The sequence below is a fragment of the Symphalangus syndactylus genome, chromosome 7 (assembly GCF_028878055.3).
Source record: "Symphalangus syndactylus isolate Jambi chromosome 7, NHGRI_mSymSyn1-v2.1_pri, whole genome shotgun sequence".
In the NCBI taxonomy this organism is placed as follows: Eukaryota; Metazoa; Chordata; class Mammalia; order Primates; family Hylobatidae; genus Symphalangus; species Symphalangus syndactylus.
In genome coordinates this window covers 78,988,538-79,008,668 of record NC_072429.2, presented here as the reverse complement: position 1 = coordinate 79,008,668, position 20,131 = coordinate 78,988,538, and the positions used below count along the sequence as shown (strand labels likewise).

Here is a 20,131-nt window from a genome sequence, read left to right as displayed (position 1 = left end):
TGTGTTTATATATATGCAGTTTTTAAAAGGGATCTGTTGCAGAACTGTTTTTACTGTATTTTATTTTTTCTATTTAATATATCATGAACATTTTCCCATGCCAATGAATCTTCTTCAACAACAGTATTTTAAAAATTGATGCCTAATATTTATACGTATTTGTGGGGTACACAGAACATCTTGTTATATGCATAGGATGTGTAATAATCAAGTCAGGGTATTTTGAATATTAATCACCTTGTGTATTTATCATTTCTGCATGTGGGGAACATTTCCAGTCCTCTCTTCTAGCTATTTTGAAATATAAAATACATTGCTGTTAGCTATAGCCATCCTACTCTGCTATCAAACATTAGTACTCATTCTTTCTATCTAACTGTATGTTTGTACCTACTAACCAACATCTCTCCCTACCTTGTTCCCATCACACCCTTCCCCACCTCCCGTAACTATCACTTTATTCTCTACCTCCATGACATCAATTATTGTATTTCCCACATGTGAGTGAGAACATGTGATGTTTATCTTCATGTGCCTAGCTTATTTCACTTACATAATGACCTCTAGTTCCATTCATATGGCTGCAAATGACAGGATATCATTCTTTTTAATGGCTGAATAGTATTCCATTGTGTTCTTACCACATTTTGACACTTCATCTGTTGATGGACACTTAGGTTGATTCCATATTATCTTTGCTATTGTGAATAGTGCTGCAATAAACATGAGAGTGCAGGTATCCCTTTGATAGGCTGATTTCCTTTCCTTTAGATAAATACCCAGTAGCAGGATTGCTGGATTATATGGTAGTTCTGTTTTTAGATTTTGAGAAATCTCCATACTGTTTTCCATAATAGGTGTATTAGTTTACATTCTCACCAACAGTATATAAAAGATCCCTTTTCTCTGCTTCCTCACCAGCATCTGTTATTTTTCATCTTTTTAATAATAGCCAATCTAACTAGGGTGAGATGATACCTCATTGTGGTTTTGATACACATTTTTCTGATATTAGTGACGTTGAGCATTTTTTCATGTACCTATTGGTCATTTGTATGTGTGCTTTTGAAAAACTTTTATTCAGGTCCTTTGCCCACTTTTTAATGGAATTTGGTTTTTGCTATTGAGTTGTTTGAATTCATTGTATATTCTGGATAGTAGTCTCTTGTCAGATGAATAGTTTGGGGATATTTTCTCACATTCAACAGGTTGCTCCTCACTCTGTTGATTGTTTCTTGTGCTGTGCAGAAGCTTTTTAGTTTAATGTAGTCACATTTGTCTATTTTGTTTGTTTGTATCTTGTGCTTTTGAAGTCTTAGCCATAAAAACATTTGCCTGGGCCCATGTCCTAGAGTGTTTTTCTTGTGTTTTCTTCCAGTAGTTTTATAGTTTAGGGTCTTACATTTAAGTTTTTAATCCATTTTGAGTGAATGTTTGTAAATGACAAGAGCTAGGGGTCTAGTTTCATGTTTCTGCATGTGGATATCCAGTTTTCCCAGCAGCATTTATTGAAGAGGATGTCCTTTCCCCAGTGTATATTCTCATCGCCTTGGTCAAAAATCAGTTGGTTGTAAATATGTGGACTTATTTCTTGGTTCCCTGTTTTGTTCCATTGGTATATGTGTCTGTTTTTATGCCATTTTAACAACATTTTGAATTACTCTGTAGGTATATCATGATTTATTTACCTTTTTCCCTATTACTGGGCATTTGTGGTGTTTCCTTTTTTTTTTTTTTTTTTTTGAGACAAGATTTCACTCTGTTGTCAGGCTGGAGTGCAGTGGCATGATCATAGTTCACTGCAACCTCGAACTCCTGGGCTCACATAATCTTCCTGCCTCCGTCTCCAGAGTAGCTGGAACTACAGATACCACCACCCCTGGCTAATTTTTTTTAATTTTAGTACAGACGAAGTCTCACTGTGTTGCCCTCGCTGGTCTCAAACTCTGGGCTTAAGCGATCCTCCTGCTTCTGACTCTAAGTGCTGGGAGTACAGGCATGAGCCACCATGCCCAGCCCCAATTGTTTTTTATAATATATAGTTGTGCAAGGAACATTCTTGCGTACATTTCTTTAGAATGAATGCCTAGAGTGGAATAGCTAACACAGAGAATGCTAAGAATTTTTATATGTATTGTCAAATTACCTTCCAAGAACATTGTACTAGTTTACACCCACCCTCACAGTATAGCAGGGTATATTCCCCAAGTTTATAGTGAAGAATTCTACCTCACAGGTATCCTAAAATAGGTATATGTACACATAATAAAATTTCTTTTCAGAAATCAACAGTCAAAAACCATCTCTTTTTATACCTTAGATAGCTTGCTTAGGTATATATACAAAGTTTATTTCTGGCTACTCCCTTTAACCTTGTTTCATCTCTTCCTATTAGATAATTAGTCCAAGTTATTAATATAGCTGAGACCATTTCTGAGGTCCTCCTTTGGTAATAAGAGCTTAAAGCTCCAAAGGAAAATATTCCTTCATAACAGCTTTCTCTGTTTTTTATTTGACAGGCCACACCCCCTGTGACCATCCCAGGATCGGCCAAGTTCACCCCCAATGGCAGCAGCTTCAGCATTTCCTGGCAATCTCCTCCGGTCACTTTCACAGGCATTCCAGTAAGTAGAAAAACGAAAAAGCCAAAAATCTGGTCAAAGCCAATGTAGAGTAAATTTAGAGAACAAATAGTAGACGCATGCAAGAAAAATACAAACATCAGAATGCCAGAAGTACTATATTTCTTAAATGATATTTGTAAACTCATCAGCAGATATCACTTCTCTTCAAAAAGGTGTTTTGACTGGCATTTCAGAAAACTATAAGAGAGTTTCAACTGTTCATAAACAACTTGTTGGAAATATATCAAGATTTTTTGTGTGTTGGTAGTGTATTTGTATGTTTCCAAAAGACTGTAAAATTAATAGCTGAGCTCAGATCTTGTATGGAAAAAATGGTGTTTATCATTATAAGTAACTATAAAATTTATTACTTAGGAAATATTGTTCTGTACGTATGTCATTTTGAAGGCTCAAAAAAATACATTAAAATCATTTTTTCTTTCAAAGTCTGAATAATCCATGCTGATGGATAATCTGAAAATAAATGAGTGCTGAAATATGCAATCAGACTTAAGTAGTACATAAGAATTGATTTGGCATATTAAATGATTCCTGTCTGATAAATCACTGTGAATTAACTTGATTCCTACCCATTCATTTAAAAAAGATATTGGGTCTTTTATAGTTTATCACAGAACAGCCACAGACAAGCACACTGTTGATGCTCACAGTGGTGTATAACTCCTGATAAGGTTCAGGAAGTGGCTTATGGTAACAGATATTAACCTTATTTTCTCTTCTCCACCCGTCTCCCCAAGGACCTCACAAAAGCTTCTTATTGTCAACCACTGGCATCTCCCAGAGGTTTCCAGCAAAGTCTAAAGCCTTCTGTGGAACTGATAAAAATGAAAGTGGCTGAATGAATTGTGCTGTGCTCTGTTGATGAATATTTATTAAATTCCATAGAGGAATAGCCAAGAATAAAAAGCATACTGCTGGAAGCAATTTAGGAAATGGTGGCTTCCAGAAAAGACTCTGGGAATGTGATTTGTAAACAATACCATGGGTCTGGAGTCATTTTTAAAGTTGTATTTTCATTGAATAGTGGTAACTTCTGGTAGCTCTGCAAGAGTGACCTTGTTAGTAGACATTAGAAGAGGGCAGCTTAGATGTGTTGGTATTAGTTTTGCTTCTGGCAAGAACACTGATCCACTGATGTAGGTGTCAGGGGTTAACAATCTGTTTGGGGACTTTTTTTTTTTTTTTTTTTGGTAGACATAAAAAGACCCAGAGTGGCTCTTGGTATCATTTTTGAGACAGCCTCTCTGTATTAACCTAAAATGGCAGCCACAGTTACAGAATTATTGAGACCATCTATTCTGCATCCTATTAATTCCTGCCTTTGACTTGGGAAGAATTTTCAGTGGTGTATGGGAAGCATACACCATGTTGCTTATCTGGTACTATAGCATGTAGATGGAACAGCACAGTTCAAACCTCTTTCAGACTACCTCTGTGACCAAGCAAACTGGAATTTTTTCCCCTTTGCTTTTCTAACTAAATTGTCTTCTGAAGTATAGGGAAATCACTCTGAGGGGCTCTTTACTAGCTCCATGTCCTCCATGGTTCTTATGTGTCTTACACACTAGGATACCAGCCAGGATACCTTATATCATTTGTTTTTCAACAATAGAATGTTAAAACTCTGCTACAGTCTCAGTGCCCTTGATTTTTTACAGAATCCCTCATTTCACTCTGTGTTGATTACCTGGGACATTCTAGACAAAAGCTTTGACAGAAAGTATATATACGATATACAAAACATACCGTATATACGATATGTAAAACATACCGTAGCTGGGTTAAGTAGGTATTCCACTAAAATCCTATGTGAGCTTTTTTTTTTTTTTTCTTGAAACAGGGTCTCAGTCCATGACCCAGGCTAGAGTGCAGTGATGCCATCACGGCTCACTGCAGCCTCAACCTCCCTGGGCTCATCTTCCCCACTTTAGCCTCCTGAGTAGCTGGGACTACAGACGCACACCATCACACCTGGCTAATTTTTGTATTTTTAGTAGACATGGGGGTTTCCCATGTTGCCCAGGCTGGTCTTGAACTCCCGAGCTCAAGCAATCTGCCCACCTCAGCCTCCCAAAGTGCTGGGATTACAGGCTTGAGCCACCGCGCCCAGCTGAGAGCTTCTAATTTATTCTTTCACCAGAGAATTCCCAATTGTGCTGATTGTGTAACTAGACTGATTTTAGCAGCCAAGCTTGCCATTCCTATTTAAAGATAAAATAAGGGTGGGGTGGAATTTTCAAAGGTTTTTGTTTTACCCTAGAAAGACAAGAAGGCTACAACTAAGAATGTTCTTTATGTTGCTAAACTCTCTGGCCATGCTTTAAAAAAAAAAAACAAGCAGGTGCTGCTGTCCTCCTCCTTCTCCTGGTGGGCTAGCTCTCATAACAGCCCACCCACACAGATGTAGGACTGTTGTACACCCACGGACAGCGTGCCAGCAGCTGTCCCTGAATGCTCCAGGAGTGCCAGGCAAGCCAGGTAGAATTTAAAAACATGTGAATTCCTACCCTCTAAACTGGTGTAATAGGGTTTTCAGACCAAAGCTCTAAAAGTTGTAAGTTATGAATTTGTATTAATGATGGCTTCAATTGTGTCCAAACTGAAGAACAGAGAAATATTCATGTTATAAAATGCTTTTCAAAAAAAAGTACCTTTATCCTTGTACTCTAAAATAAATACCCTGAGGTTGTCAACCCTGTTTAGAGTTCACTTTTCTCCCACATCTTTGAGACGTGGTATTGAAGAGGGATACTTTTGTACACTTCCTAGAAAGTGAGAAAAATCCCTTTCTGAAAAATCCCAAGAGTTGCAGGATTTTATTTATTCATTTGCCTATGCTAGATTTCCTGAACATTGGACTTTAATAAGTTCCCTGGGTAAGACCTCTTCCCGGAGGTGTGTAGCTGAGAAGGCTGAACTGCATATTTAACAAATGTAACTGGAAGTTCAGTCTTTTGTAGCCTAAGGCTGTGGGGAGAGGGGTAGGAAAGAGAACATCCTTAATTACAACTTTCTTTGACATGTTTTTCCCTAATGACCTGCCTTCTCTCCTAATTATCTCCATTTCTTTCTCTCTCTTTTCATGACAGAAAACTAAGAGCCATTGGCCCCTTTATTAATCAGCTCAAGGCTGCCATGAAATACCATAGACTTGGCAGCTTAAACAACAGAAATTTATTTTCTCACAGTTCTAGAGGCTACAAGTCCAAATCAACGTGTTGGCCAATTCAGTTCTGGTGAAGACCCCTTCCTGCTTGTAGATGGCTGCCTTCTCACTGTGCATGCACAGTCGAGAGAGAGAGAGAGAGAGAGAGAGAGCACAAGCACATGCCAGAGCACTGGCAAGCCAGGGAGAATGAGTATGGAGGAATTCACCAGCCTCTGCTATCCCTTCTTAAAGGACACTAATCCTGTTGGGTCAGGGCCCCACCTTTATGACCTCCTTAAAGGCCCTGTGTCCAAATACAACCACACTGGGGATTAGAGCTTCATCATATGAATTTGAGGGACACAAGCATTCAATCTGTAACAGCCCCTAAGAAAGCAAGTATAAGCTAGTCAACCTGCTATCCAAGAGCAGTTCTAGGAGGCTTCAGGCTGTTGGGGAGGGTCTCCAAAGCTGAAATAGCAGTGCTTAATTGTCAAATGCTTAGCTGGTTTGAGGTTTCTTTTTTAATGCCTTGAGGGAAGATTCAGAATTATATGAAGTTAAAACCAAGCCAGAGGCCTTTTTCTCCCCCCTCTTAAGAGATAAAAACTTACAAGAAAAGAAATTTCTCCTGCATTTTACAGAAGAGCACAGCATCTCTAGTGTGAGGCTTACTTGCAAATCCTGGCTCTGGCATTTGTGAACGCCATGTGATCCTTCTAAAGTAATATCCTCTACTCTAGTACTACCTCTTAGAGTGGTGTCATTCACACAGTGCCTGACGTGTAGCTGACATTGCAGATCTCCTACCATCATTGCTGCCTTTACTGTGTCTTAAGTACTGTATAATGAGTCAGAGAAAGTGGCTCCTCCCTATTTACGATTCATTCCTGTAACACAGATATACTCAACACATGGGAGAGATTAGTCACAATTTTTACAGACTATAACTTAAAATTCTTTTTTTTTATACTGGGAACCTTGCAAATACGTTTTGTTTTTGTTCTTTTTTTTAAATTATACTTTAAGTTTTAGGGTACATGTGCACAATGTGCAGGTTTGTTACATATGTATACATGTGCCATGTTGGTGTGCTGCACCCATTAACTCTTCATTTAACATTAGATATATCTCCTGATGCTATCCCCCCACCCTACCCCACAACAGGCCCTGGTGTGTGATGTTCCCCTTCCTGTGTCCATATGTTCTCATTGTTCAATTCCCACCTATCAGTGAGAACATGCGGTGTTTGGTTTTTTGTCCTTGCAATAGTTTGCTGAGAAGGATGGTTTCCAGCTTCATCCATGTCCCCACAAAGGACATGAACTCATCATTTTTTATGGCTGCATAGTATTCCATGGTATATACGTGCCACATTTTCTTAATCCAGTCTGTCATTGTTGGACATTTGGGTTGGTTCCAAGTCTTTGCAATTGTGAATAGTGCCGCAATAAACATACGTGTGCACATGTCTTTATAGCAGCATGATTTATAATCCTTTGGGCATATGCCCAGCAATGGGATGGCTGGGTCAAATGGTGTTTCTGGTTTTAGATCCCTGAGGAATCGCCACACTGACTTCCACAATGGTTGAACTAGTTTACAGTCCCACCAAGAGTGTAAAAGTGTTCCTATTCCTCCACATCCTCTCCAGCACCTGTTGTTTCCTGATTTTTTAATGATCGCCATTCTAACTGGTGTGAGATGGTATCTCATTGTGGTTTTGATTTGCATTTCTCTGATAGCCAGTGATGATGAGCATTTTTTCATGTGTCTTTTGGTTGCATAAATGTCTTCTTTTGAGAAGTGTCTGTTCATATCCTTCGCCCACTTTTTGATGGGGTTGTTTGTTTTTTTCTTGTAAATTTGTTTGAGTTCATTGTAGATTCTGGATATTAGCCCTTTGTCAGATGAGTAGATTGCAAAAATTTTCTCCCATTCTGTAGGTTGCCTGTTCACTCTGATGGTAGCTTCTTTTGCTGTGCAGAAGCTCTTTAGTTTAATTAGATCCCATTTGTCAATTTTGGCTTTCGTTGCCATTGCTTTGGTGTCTTAGACATGAAGTCCTTGCCCATGCCTATGTCCTGAATGGTATTGCCTAGGTTTTCTTCTAGGGTTTTTATGGTTTTAGGTCTAACATTGAAGTCTTTAATCCATCTTGAATTAATTTTTGTATAAGGTGTAAGGAAGGGATCCAGTTTCAGCTTTCTACATATGGCTGGCCAGTTTTCCCAGCACCGTTTATTAAATAGGGAATCCTTTCCCCATTTCTTGTTTTTGTCAGGTTTGTCAAAGAGCAGATGGTTGTAGATGTGTAGTATTATTTCTGAGGGCTCTTTTCCGTTCCATTGGTCTATATCTCTGTTTTGGTACCAGTACCATGCTGTTTTGGTTACTGTAGCCTTGTAGTATAGTTTGAAGTCAGGTAGCATGATGCCTCCAGCTTTGTTCTTTTGGCTTAGGATTGACTTGGCAGTGTGGGCTCTTTTTTGGTTCCATATGAACTTTAAAGTAGTTTTTTCCAATTCTGTGAAGAAAGTCATTGGTAGCTTGATGGGGATGGCATTGAATCTATAAATTACCTTGGGCAGTATGGCCATTTTCATGATATTGATTCTTCCTACCCATGAGCATGGAATGTTCTTCCATTTGTTTGTGTCCTCTTTTATTTCATTGAGCAGTGGTTTGTAGTTCTCCTTGAAGAGGTCCTTCATGTCCCTTGTAAGTTGGATTCCTAGGTATTTTATTCTCTTTGAAGCAATTGTGAATGGGAGTTCACTCATGATTTGGCTCTCTGTTTGTCTGTTATTGGTGTATAAGAATGCTTGTGATTTTTGCACATTGATTTTGTATCCTGAGACTTTGCCGAAGTTGCTTATCAGCTTAAGGAGATTTTGGGCTGAGACGATGGGGTTTCCTAGATATACAATCATGTCATATGCAAACAGGGACAATTTGACTTCCTCTTTTCCTAATTGAATACTCTTTATTTCCTTCTCCTGCCTGATTGCCCAGGCCAGAACTTCCAACACTATGTTGAATAGGAGTGGTGAGAGAGGGCATCCCTGTCTTGTGCCAGTTTTCAAAGGGAATGCTTCCAGTTTTTGCCCATTCAGTATGATATTGGCTGTGGGTTTGTCATAGATAGCTCTTATTATTTTGAGATACATCCCATCAGTACCTAATTTATTGAGAGTTTTTAGCATGAAGGTTGTTGAATTTTGTCAAAGGCCCTTTCTGCATCTATTGAGATAATCATGTGGTTTTTGTCTTTGGTTCTGTTTATATGCTGGATTACGTTTATTGATTTGTGTATGTTGAACCAGCCTTGCATCCCAGGGATGAAGCACACTTGATCATGGTGGATAAGCTTTTTGATGTGCTGCTGGATTTGGTTTGCCAGTATTTTATTAAGGATTTTTGCGTCAATGTTCATCAGGGATATTGGTCTAAAATTCTCTTTTTTTATTTTGTCTCTGCCAGGCTTTGGTATCAGGATGATGCTAGCCTCATAAAATGTGTTAGGGAGGATTCCCTCTTTTTCTATTGATTGGAATAGTTTCAGAAGGAATGGTACCAGCTCCTCCTTGTACCTCTGGTAGAATTTGGCTGTGAATCCATCTGGTCCTGGACTTTTTTTGGTTGGTAAGCTATTAATTATTGCCTCAATTTCAGAGCCTGTTATTGGTCTATTCAGAGATTCAACTTCTTCCTGGTTTAGTCTTGGGAGGGTGTATGTGTTGAGGAATTTATCCATTTCTTCTAGATTTTCTAGTTTATTTGCATAGAGGTGTTTATAGTATTCTCTGATGGTAGTTTGTATTTCTGTGGGATGGGTGGTGATATCCCCTTTATCATTTTTTATTGCATCTATTTGATTCTTCTCTCTTTTCTTCTTTATTAGTCTTGCTAACGGTCTATCAATTTTGTTGATCTTTTCAAAAAACCAGCTCCTGGATTCATTGATTTTTTGAAGGGTTTTTTGTATCTCTGTTTCTTTCAGTTCTGCTCTGATCTTATTTATTTCTTGCCTTCTGCTAGCTTTTGAATGTGTTTGCTCTTGCTTCTCTAGTTATTTTAATTGTGATGTTAGGGTGTCAATTTTGGATCTTTCCTGCTTTCTCTTGTGGGCATTTAGTGCTATAAATTTCCCTCTACACACTGCTTTGAATGTGTCCCAGAGTTTCTGGTATGTTATGTCTTTGTTCTTGTTGGTTTCAAAGAACATCTTTATTTCTGCCTTCATTTCATTATGTACCCAGTAGTCATTCAGGAGCAGGTTGTTCAGTTTCCACGTAGTTGAGCGGTTTTGAGTGAGTTTCTTAATCCTGAGTTCTAGTTTGATTGCACTGTGGTCTGAGAGACAGTTTGTTATAATTTATCTTTTTACATTTGCTGAGGCATGCTTTACTTCCAACTATGTGGTCAGTTTTGGAATAGGTGTGGTGTGATGCTGCAAAGAATGTATATTCTGTTGATTTGGGGTGGAGAGTTCTGTAGATGTCTATTAGGTCCACTTGGTGCAGAGCTGAGTTCAATTCCTGGATATCCTTGTTAACTTTCTGTCTCGATCTCTCTAATGTTGACAATGGGGTGTTGAAGTCTCCCATTATTATTGTGTGGGAGTCTAAGTCTCTTTGTAGGTCTCTAAGGACTTGCTTTATGAATCTGGCTGCTCTTGTGTTGGGTGCATATATATTTAGGATAGTTAGCTCTTCTTGTTGAATTGATCCCTTTACCATTATGTAATGGCCTTCTTTGTCTCTTTTGATCTTTGTTGGTTTAAAGTCTGTTTTATCAGAGACTAGGATTGCAACCCCTGCCTTTTTTTGTTTTCCATTTGCTTGATAGATCTTCCTCCATCCCTTTATTTTGAGTCAATGTGTGTCTCTGCATGTGAGTTGGGTTTCCTGAACACAGCACACTGATGGGTCTTGACTCTTTATCCAATTTGCCAGTCTGTGTCTTTTAATTGGAGCGTTTAGCCCATTTACATTTGAGGTTAATATTGTTATGTGTGAATTTGATCCTATCATCATGATGTTAGCTGGTTATTTTGCTCGTTACTTGATGCAGTTTCTTCCTAGCCTCGATGGTCTTTACAATTTGGCATGTTTTTGCAGTGGCTGGTGCTGGTTGTTCCTTTCCATGTTTAGTGCTTCCTTCAGGAGCTCTTTTAGGGCAGGCCTGGTGATGACAAAATCTCTCAGCATTTGCTTGTCTTAAAGTGTTTTATTTCTCCTTCACTTATGAAGCTTAGTTTGGCCGAATATGAAATTCTGGGTTGAAAATTCTTTTCTTTAAGAGTGTTGAACATTGGCCCCCACTCTCTTCTGGCTTGTAGAGTTTCTGCCGAGAGATCAGCTGTTAGTCTGATGGGCTTCCCTTTGTGGGTAACCTGGCCTTTCTCTCTGGCTGCCCTTAACATTTTTTCCTTCATTTCAACTTTGGTGAATCTGACAATTATGTGTCTTGGAGTTGCTCTTCTCAAGGAGTATCTTTGTGGCGTTCTCTGTATTTCCTGAATTTGAATATTGGCCTGCCTTGCTAGATTGGGCAAGTTCTCCTGGATAATATCCTGCAGAGTGTTTTCCAACTTGGTTCCATTCTCTTCGTCACTTTCAGGTACACCAATCAGATGTAGATTTGGTCTTTTCACATAGTCCCAAATTTCTTGGAGGTTTTGTTCGTTTCTTTTTATTCTTTTTTCTCTAAACTTCTCTTCTCACTTCCTTTCATTCATTTGATCTTCCATCACTGATACCCTTTCTTCTAGTTGATCAAATTGGCTACTGAGGCTTGTGCATTCGTCACGTAGTTCTCGTGTCTTGGTTTTCAGCTCTGTCATGTCCTTTAAGGACTTCTCTGCATTGGTTATTCTGGTTAGCCATTCATCTAATTTTTTTTCAAGGTTTTTAACTTCTTTGCCACGGGTTCGAACTTCCTCCTTTAGCTCGGAGTAGTTTGATCATCTGAAGCCTTCTCTCATCTTGTGAAAGTCATTCTCCTTCCAGCTTTGTTCTGTTGCTAGTGAGGAGCTGTGTTCCTTTGGAGGAGGAGAGGCGCTCTGATTTTTAGAGTTTCCAGTTTTTCTGCTGTTTTTTCCCCGTCTTTGTGGTTTTATCTCCTTTGGTCTTTGATGATGGTGACATACAGATGGGGTTTTGGTGTGGATGTCCTTTCTGTTTGTTAGTTTTCCTTCTAACAGTCAGGACCCTCAGCTACAAGTCTGTTGGAGTTTGCTGGAAGTCCACTCCAGACCCTGTTTGCCTGGGTATCAGCAGCGGAGGCTACAGAACAGCGGCTATTGGTGAACGGAAAATGTTGCTGCCTGATTGTTCCTCTGGAAGTTTTGTCTCAGAGGAGTACCTGGCCATGTGAGGTGTCAGTCTGCCCCTACTGGGGGGTGCCTCCCAGTTAGGCTACTCAGGGGTCATGGACCCACTTGAGGATGCAGTCTGTCCATTCTCAGATCTCCAGCTGTGTGCTGGGAGAACCACTGCTCTCTTCAAAGCTGTCAGTCCGGGACATTTAAGTCTGCAGAGGTTACTGCTGTCTTTTTGTTTGTCTGTGCCCTGCCCCCAGAGGTGGAGTCTACAGAGGCAGGCAGGCCTCCTTGAGCTGTGGTGGGCTCCACCCTGTTCGAGCTTCCTGGCTGCTTTGTTTACCTACTCAAGCCTCGGCAATGGCAGGCACCCCTCCCCTAGCCTTGCTGTCGCCTTGCAGTTTGATCTCAGACTGCTGTGGTAGTAATGAGTGAGGCTCCGTGGGCGTAGGACCCTCTGAGCCAGGTGCGGAATATAATCTCATGGTGTGCCGTTTGCCAAGACTGTTGGAAAAGCGCAGTATTAGGGTGGGAGTGACCCGATTTTCCAGGTGCCATCTGTCACCCCTTTCTTTGACTAGGAAAGGGAATTTCCTGACCCCTTGCGCTTCCCGGGTGAGGCGATGCCTCATCCTTCTTCGGCTCACGCTCGGTGTGCTGCACCCACTGTCCTGCACCCACTGTCCGACACTTCCCGGTGAGATGAACCTGGTACCTCAGATGGAAATGCAGAAATCACCCATTTTCTGTGTCACTCACGCTGGGAGCTGTAGACTGGAGCTGTTCCTATTCGGCCATCTAATTTAAAATTCTTTAGACTCTTCTGCGGCCACACCTAACCAACAAACTATGTACATATAGCCCAATAATTTTATTTAGTTAGAAACATTATCATATTATACTGTCCAAGTCCATTATATGCTTTATAAAACATGCCACAAAATAGAAATTAGAAATGGTTAAGAAATAAACAAATTGAAATGCGGAGACCACTAAGAGAGAGAGTATTTGCTTTATAGGGCTTTATTTTAGGGCACACATTATTTCCATCAATGATACGGCAGGATGGAAGAGTGCAAAAAGCAGGGCTTTGACATCATTCAGAAGTGAGTTCCAAGGCCAGCTGTGTTCAAGTCAGACAACGGTGTTCAAACTCTGAGTCCATTTACTGTGTGGCCTGGACAGTGCACTTAACTTCTCCATTTTCTCATCTATAAAATGGAAATTATGGTTATGATAGGGTTGTTGTGAAGATTAAAATAGACAACATATGGAAGACACTTAGCTTATATAGCAGGCTCTCAGCAAATTACTTCTGCTGCTACTTTTACCTCTGGGATGTTCTGCAGGCCACTTCCCTGCTCAAAGCCTAAATTTCTCTATCTGTAAGATGTAGATATAGATTATTTATCTTGCAAGTTTGCTGTGAGAATTAAAAGAGATAATAGATAACCTACTTGCCTGTCTTTCACATTTGCAAACACTGAATAAATGGTAGTTGACTGCCCCAGTTACTCCCTTGGTTTCTCCACTCTCATCCTCAACTAAAATAAGAAGCTGAAACATGACTGTCTTGCCATTAAAAGTCTCAAGAAAAACTCACATGTCATATTGAGCTTCCCACTGAACTAAGCCACATATAGAAGTTTGAAGTGGGTCCTCTGTCTTTTGCTATGTTGTACCCTGTAGAAATGCATGTACTGAACTCCAGAGTTAAGAGAGCCATTAGCAGGAAGAAGGACTTTGGCGAGGGGTCATTCCTGTAGGAGGTCCATGTTGTGGTTTGCAAGTGTCCCCCAAAGTTCATGTGTTGGAAATTTAATCCCCAGTGCAGCAGTGTTGAGAGGTGGAACCCTTAAGAGGTGATGGGGTCTAAAGGACTCTACTCTCATGAATGGATTAGTGTCATTATCAGGAGAGTGGGTTTGTTATAAAAACAAGTTCAGCCCTCTCTTAAGTGAACTGTTACCCTTCCACCCTTTGCCCTGGGATGACACAGCGAGAAGGCTGTTGTCACATGCAGGCCCCTCAACCTTGGACTTTCCAGCCTCCAGAACTGTAAAAAATAAATTTCTGCTCATTATAAATCATCCAGTCTCAGGTACTGTGTTATAGCAGCACAAAACAGCTGAAGACAATTCATATCCCTCAAACCCTGTTCCTGGAATTTTCAAAACCCTGTTCCTCATGCGTCCCCCACCCTGCTGCTTCTGTAACTTTCTCATCTCAGAAAGTGGCACCACTGTGCCTCCAGCCACTTGGGCCAGAACCTGAGATTCATCCTTGACTCCTCAATTCATCCTTGATTCATCTAAAGATGCAATTTTCTTTGTGCCCCATCCTAACTCACAAGTCCTAGGCTGTGCCTCTAAACAACAGGAATCCAGCCCCTCCCCACCACTGCCGCCATACCTAGTCTAAACCACCAGTATGTCTTTGCCTGAAATACTGCAGAAGCCTCTTAATTCCAGGGCTCCTTTCCAGGCTGTCTACTGTCCATTCTCCAAAGTGCCAAAGTGATCTGTTTAAGGCATTAATCAAATGTCTTGCTTTAAAAACTCTCCAATGGCTTACTTATTGCGATTAGAATAACATTCAGATCCCTTATTGCAGATCAGAGGCATAGCTTGATACTTCCGTCTCCTCTTCTCCCACCCTCCACATCCCCCAAAGTGCCCAACCCCTTTTCTGCAATGCCTTGTAGGTGAAAGGTAACCTCCGTGGGAGGCCTTCTCTTACCACTCAAAATAAATAAATGTCTTCTCCTTCTATTACACTTTAGCCTATTACCCTATTTTATTTCTGTCAGCTACTTATCACTAAAATGATCTTGTGTGATTTTGTATTTATTGTCTGTCTTCTCACTAGAACGTAAGCTCCACGAGGGCAGAGAATTTGTTTTGTTCACAGCTATATCCTCAGAATCTGTAACAATGCCTGGTACATAGCAAGTACTTAATAAATATCTGTTGAATGAAGAGTATCCAATAATCTCATATCACTTCATGCAAAAGGGCTATGGCAACTTTGCATGATCTAGAAACTTCCACATTATCCCTGGCTGATGGAAGTAGTGTTACTATCATGTCAACCAAACTTTTCCAGTTCTCTGACTAAATGAAGTGCAGTGTTCTTGGGATTCTAGAAGTTCTGCAAGAATTGTTAAATTTTTATGTTTATTTTCCTGATAATTTAAAACAATTCATATAAGCATATCAGAGATCATCTACAGTGACTGTAGATGTCTCAGGTATTCACTCCCTCTAGTTTGCTGTTATTCATCCTGTACAAAACCAAAGCCATTATGAGATGGGGTGAGGAGGATTCTGCTCTTGGAGGAAGCTGCATATCTATACACATGAAATGAATGCACTGAACTCCAAAGCTTTTATTTTTAAAAACTCTGAATATTACCTCTGCTGGCCCTTGCTCCACCCAACTTTAGCATGAAGACCAGTGGTATAGAATAATTCAAACTCATGGCAGCAATGGTTCCAAATGTTAGATTTTTACTTACCTTTATAACTTTTTTTTTTTTGAGATGTGTCTCACTCTGTTGCCCAGGCTAGAGTGCAACGGCACAATCTCGACTCACTGCTGCCTTGAACTCTCCACACTCAGGTGATCCTCCCACCTCAGCCGAGTAGCTGGCACTATAGGTGCACATCACCAATCTGGCTAATTTGTGTATTTTTAATAGAGATGGGGTTTCACCATGTTGCCCAGACTGGGCTCAAACTCCTGGACTCAAGTGATCCATTCACCTTGGCCTCCCAAAGTGCTAGGATTACAGGCGTAAGCTACCACTCCTGGCCCTACCTGTATAATTTTTTAAATGTCTAAGTTTTGTGCTGCTATAACAGAACACCTTAGACTGGGTAATTTATAATGAACAGAAATTTACTGACTAACAACCTGGAGGCGGGGAAGTCCAACATCAACATGCCAGCCTCTGTGAGGGCCTTTATGCTGCATCATCACATGGCAGAAGGTGAGAGGGTGAGGGGGGCCAAACTGGCCCTTGTAGAACACTACTGCCACCCATGGGAGTGGAGCCCTCATAGCCTAATCACCTCTTAAGGGCCCCACCTCTTAATACTACTACAATGGCAAGTAAGTTTCAACATAAATTTTGGAGGGGACAAACATTCAAGCCATAGCATTAAAATTAATGTCTGGGAAAATAACACTGATGATCTCTATTAGGCCATACTTGCATTGCTATAAAGAAATACCTGAGACAGGGTAAGTTATAAAGAAAAGAGGTTTAATTGGCTCTACAGGCTGTACAGGAAGCACAGTGGCATCCGCTTCTGGGGAGGCCTCAGGGAGCTTTTACTCATGGTAGAAGGTGAAGCAGGAGCAGGCACGTCATGTATGAAAGCAGGAATGGGCATAAAACAACCACAGTCTTATGTAAACTCAAGAGTGAGAGATCACATATCACCAAGAGAATGGTCCAAGCCATTCATGAGGGATCCATCCCCATAATCCACACACCTCCCACCAGTCCCCACCTCCAGCACTGGTGATTACTTTTCAACATGAAATTTGGGCAGAGACATACATCCGAACTGTATCATGTGCATTCCTTTACGCTGAAAGAGAAGAGAAAGTACTAGTACCTGTACTAGAGAAAAGCAATTCTCTAAGGATGTTTAGGGAATGCTCCCATGACTTTTAAGTGACAATGCTATTCCTGTGACCACGTTGGCTCCTAGGTTTTTATATTTATTAAATGTCTGTCCTCCTACATATGGCAATACTGATTAATTAGTTGAAACATTATTTTTCCTTTGTTAAAAAAATTAATTTGTTGCAGCTTTTAAGAATTCCAGAAGCTGGGAAGATTATTTAGTGTTAGGAGACAGGTAATGCAAAGGACTGAAGTGAGTAATGCAGGAGGGACTGAGGACAGTAGGGACCCTCCTGTATGACTGAGGGACAGAAAAGCAACAGGGTTAAACACACGTCCTGGTGCCAGGGAGAGCTGCAGCATAGCCCTGGGTCTACCATGACACATGCCATGACCTTTGGCAAGTTACTTAACCTCCATCTGCCTTGGTCTCCTAATCTATAAAATGGAAACAATAGTAATACTGCATGGGGTCGTTGTGAAGACTAAAGCTGCTGTGAGTGTACCTGCACGTAGTGAGCACTCATTAAGTGTTCGGTGGGTGGCATACGTTCTTGATTTGCTCAGGCTCTCTGCCTCTTGCCTTTATTCCTTCCTGTTTGGACCTGAGAATCTGCTGATGGGGTGTTTTTTACAAGAACCCATGTATTTAGTGGCAGTGATTGATCCACTAGAGCCAACGGAAGGCCTAGACCTGCATTGTGTCATTGTCGCTTACTAGCTGCGTTATCTTAAATAAATCGCTTAACCTCTCTAGGTATGTTTCATCTTCTAAAAAGGGAATCATGAGCCTTGCCCTACTTGACAGGGTTCATGAGGATCAAAAGAAATAGACAGGAATGTACTTTAAGATTTAAAATATTATTCAAGTGAAAATATGGTATTATGAGCCAGTTGAAATGCATAGATACGAAGTAAAAAAATGTTTGAGATATTGGCTGTTGGTGGGTCTTCTCTGTTTGGTAATGCATTTTAATTCTGCCATGAGCAGCCCTCCTCCATTTTAATGTGTGGTCCCTGTGAGGAAAGTATTTCATCTCTGCTTCCTTTTTTTTTTTTTTTTTTTTGAGACAAGATCTCACTCTGTCACCCAGGCTGGAGTGCAGTGGCACGATCTCAGCTCACTGCAACCTCCGCCCCAGGGTTCAAGCAATTCTCCTGCCTCAGCCTCCCAAGTAGCTGGGATTACAGGCACACATCCCCACACTTGGCTAATTTTTGTACTTTTTGGTAGAGACAGAGTTTCGCCATGTTGGCCAGGCTGATTGAACTCCTGACCACAAGTGATCCGCCTGCCTTGGCCTCCCAAAGTTCTGAGATTACAGGTGTGAACCACCGTGCCCGGCCTCATCTCTGCTTCTAATGGTCAAGGACCAGTGTCCACATAGCAAAGGTTAACTAACTGCATGGGTGGAGAACCTGCCCCATCAACTTTGTTTTCTATGTATTCACCAGGTGTCACCCACACATCATCATCCGGTGGGCACAGGAGAGCAGAGACAGCACGCGCACACGGTCCTGTCCTCCCCACCCAGAGGCACAGTCAGCTTAAGGTACGACAGCTTAAAAAACTCCACACACCTCACCACAAGGGAATTAACTGAAAAACAGAACAGCAGAGAGAACCCTGAGAAATGATCTTCTATAAAATTTCTCCACAATTGACAAAATGCCCTTTCTTTTTTTCCCATGGTTTTTCCCATCCATTACCTATTAATGAAGATTTGTTGTTTTAGGGGGTAATGATTTACAGTAAGATTTTGGTTTTTTGTTTTTGTTTTTCTTTTTTTTTTACAGAACAAGTAATGGTGATTATTGGGCCTATTTAGAGCCATGTTGTATTAATCTCTATATTTAATGAACTATAAGATACAATTTTTTTTTTTTTTTTTTTGAGACGGAATCTCGCTCTTCGCCCAGGCTGGAGTGCAGTGGTGCAATCTCGGCTCACTGCAAGCTCTGCCTCCCGGGTTCGCGCCATTCTCCTGCCTCAGCCTCTCCGAGTAGCTGGGACTACAGGCGCCCGCCACCACACCCGGCTAATTTTTTGTATTTTTTTTAGTAGAGACGGGGTTTCACCGTGGTCTCGATCTCCTGACCTCGTGATCTGCCCGCCTCGGCCTCCCAAATAAGATACAATTTTTAATGCAGATCAAGAATGATCTCCCCAGAAGTTCCTTAACCAAAATACAATAGTCCCCTTTTATCCACAGTTTTACTTTCTGTGGTTTCAGTTACCCAAAGTCAATTGTGGTCCAAAAATGTTAAATGGAGAATTCCAGAAATAAATGATTCATAAGTTTTAAATTGCACACCATTCTGAGTAGTGTGATGAAATTTCATGCCATCCAGCTCCGTCCTGCCTGGGATGAATGTTATCCCTTTGTTCAGTGTATCCACACTGTCTACACTACTCGCCCATTAGATTGACTGTTACAAACTGTACTTGTGTTCAAGTAACCTTTCTTTTACTTAATAAATAATGGACCCAAAGTGCAAGAGTGGTGAGGCTGGAATTCAGATATGCTAAAGACAAGCCATGAAGTGCTTCCTTTAAGTGAAAAGGTGAAAGTTTTCAACTTAAGAAAGAAAAAAAATTTTATACTGAGGTTGCAAAGATCGACAGTAAGAATGCATCTTCAATCCATGAAACTGTAAAGAAAGAAAAAGTCATGCATAATATATATATAGGGTTTGTACTATTTGCAGTTTCAGGCATCCACTGGAGGTCTTGGAACATATTCCCCACCCTTAGCAGGGACTGCTGTACTAGAAATTGAGAATGGAGGGAGCATTTGAAAGTACCTACTTAAAAACTTGAAAGAGCAATGTTGCTCTCTACTGGCATTTCTTGTGTTTACTTATTTAATTCAGTTTTATGAAGATGCCCAAATGGACATGTCCACAAGTAGACACATAGAAGCTTAAGGGATATGGTAGCAAATTTTAACAGTTGGGTGTAGTGGCTGTAAAAACAACCAGCACATATTAGAGTCTGAACCTAGAGAGAAGTCGCTCTGTCTCCCAGGCTGGAGTGCAGTGGTGCGATCTTGGCTCACTGCAACCTCTGCCTCCTGAGTTCAAGTGATTCTCCTGCCTCATCCTCCTGAGTAGCTGGGATTACAGGTGCATGCCATCATGCCTGGCTAATTTTTGTGTGTTGTTTGTTAGTAGAGACAGAGTTTCACCATGTTGACAGGCTGGTCTCAAACTCCTGACCTCTGGTGATCCGCCCACCTCGGCCTCCCAAAGTGCTGGGATTACAGGTGTGAGCCACCATGGCCAGCCTTTTTTTTTTTTCTCTCCCTCTTTCAAGACATTTTTGAGCTTTCCATAGAATGCCCATTGAATTCCTCCCACTAAACTAACCTTCCTCA

General features: G+C 40.8%; 1 protein-coding gene across 2 annotated transcripts in view; it reads left to right on the top strand.

Annotated features, from left to right (window-relative positions):
* Nucleotides 1-20,131, top strand: part of ZNF704 (zinc finger protein 704) — a 263,019-nt gene that overhangs the window by 229,851 nt on the left and 13,037 nt on the right. For both annotated transcript variants that reach the window (XR_010121895.1, XM_055286600.2), the window contains exons 7-8: nt 2,520-2,624; nt 18,210-18,307. Coding sequence is in view for 1 of the 2 variants with exons in the window: in XM_055286600.2 (XP_055142575.1) it covers nt 2,520-2,624; nt 18,210-18,307 (203 nt within the window). In the remaining variant the exon portion in view is untranslated. The remainder of the gene's footprint in view (nt 1-2,519; nt 2,625-18,209; nt 18,308-20,131) is intronic.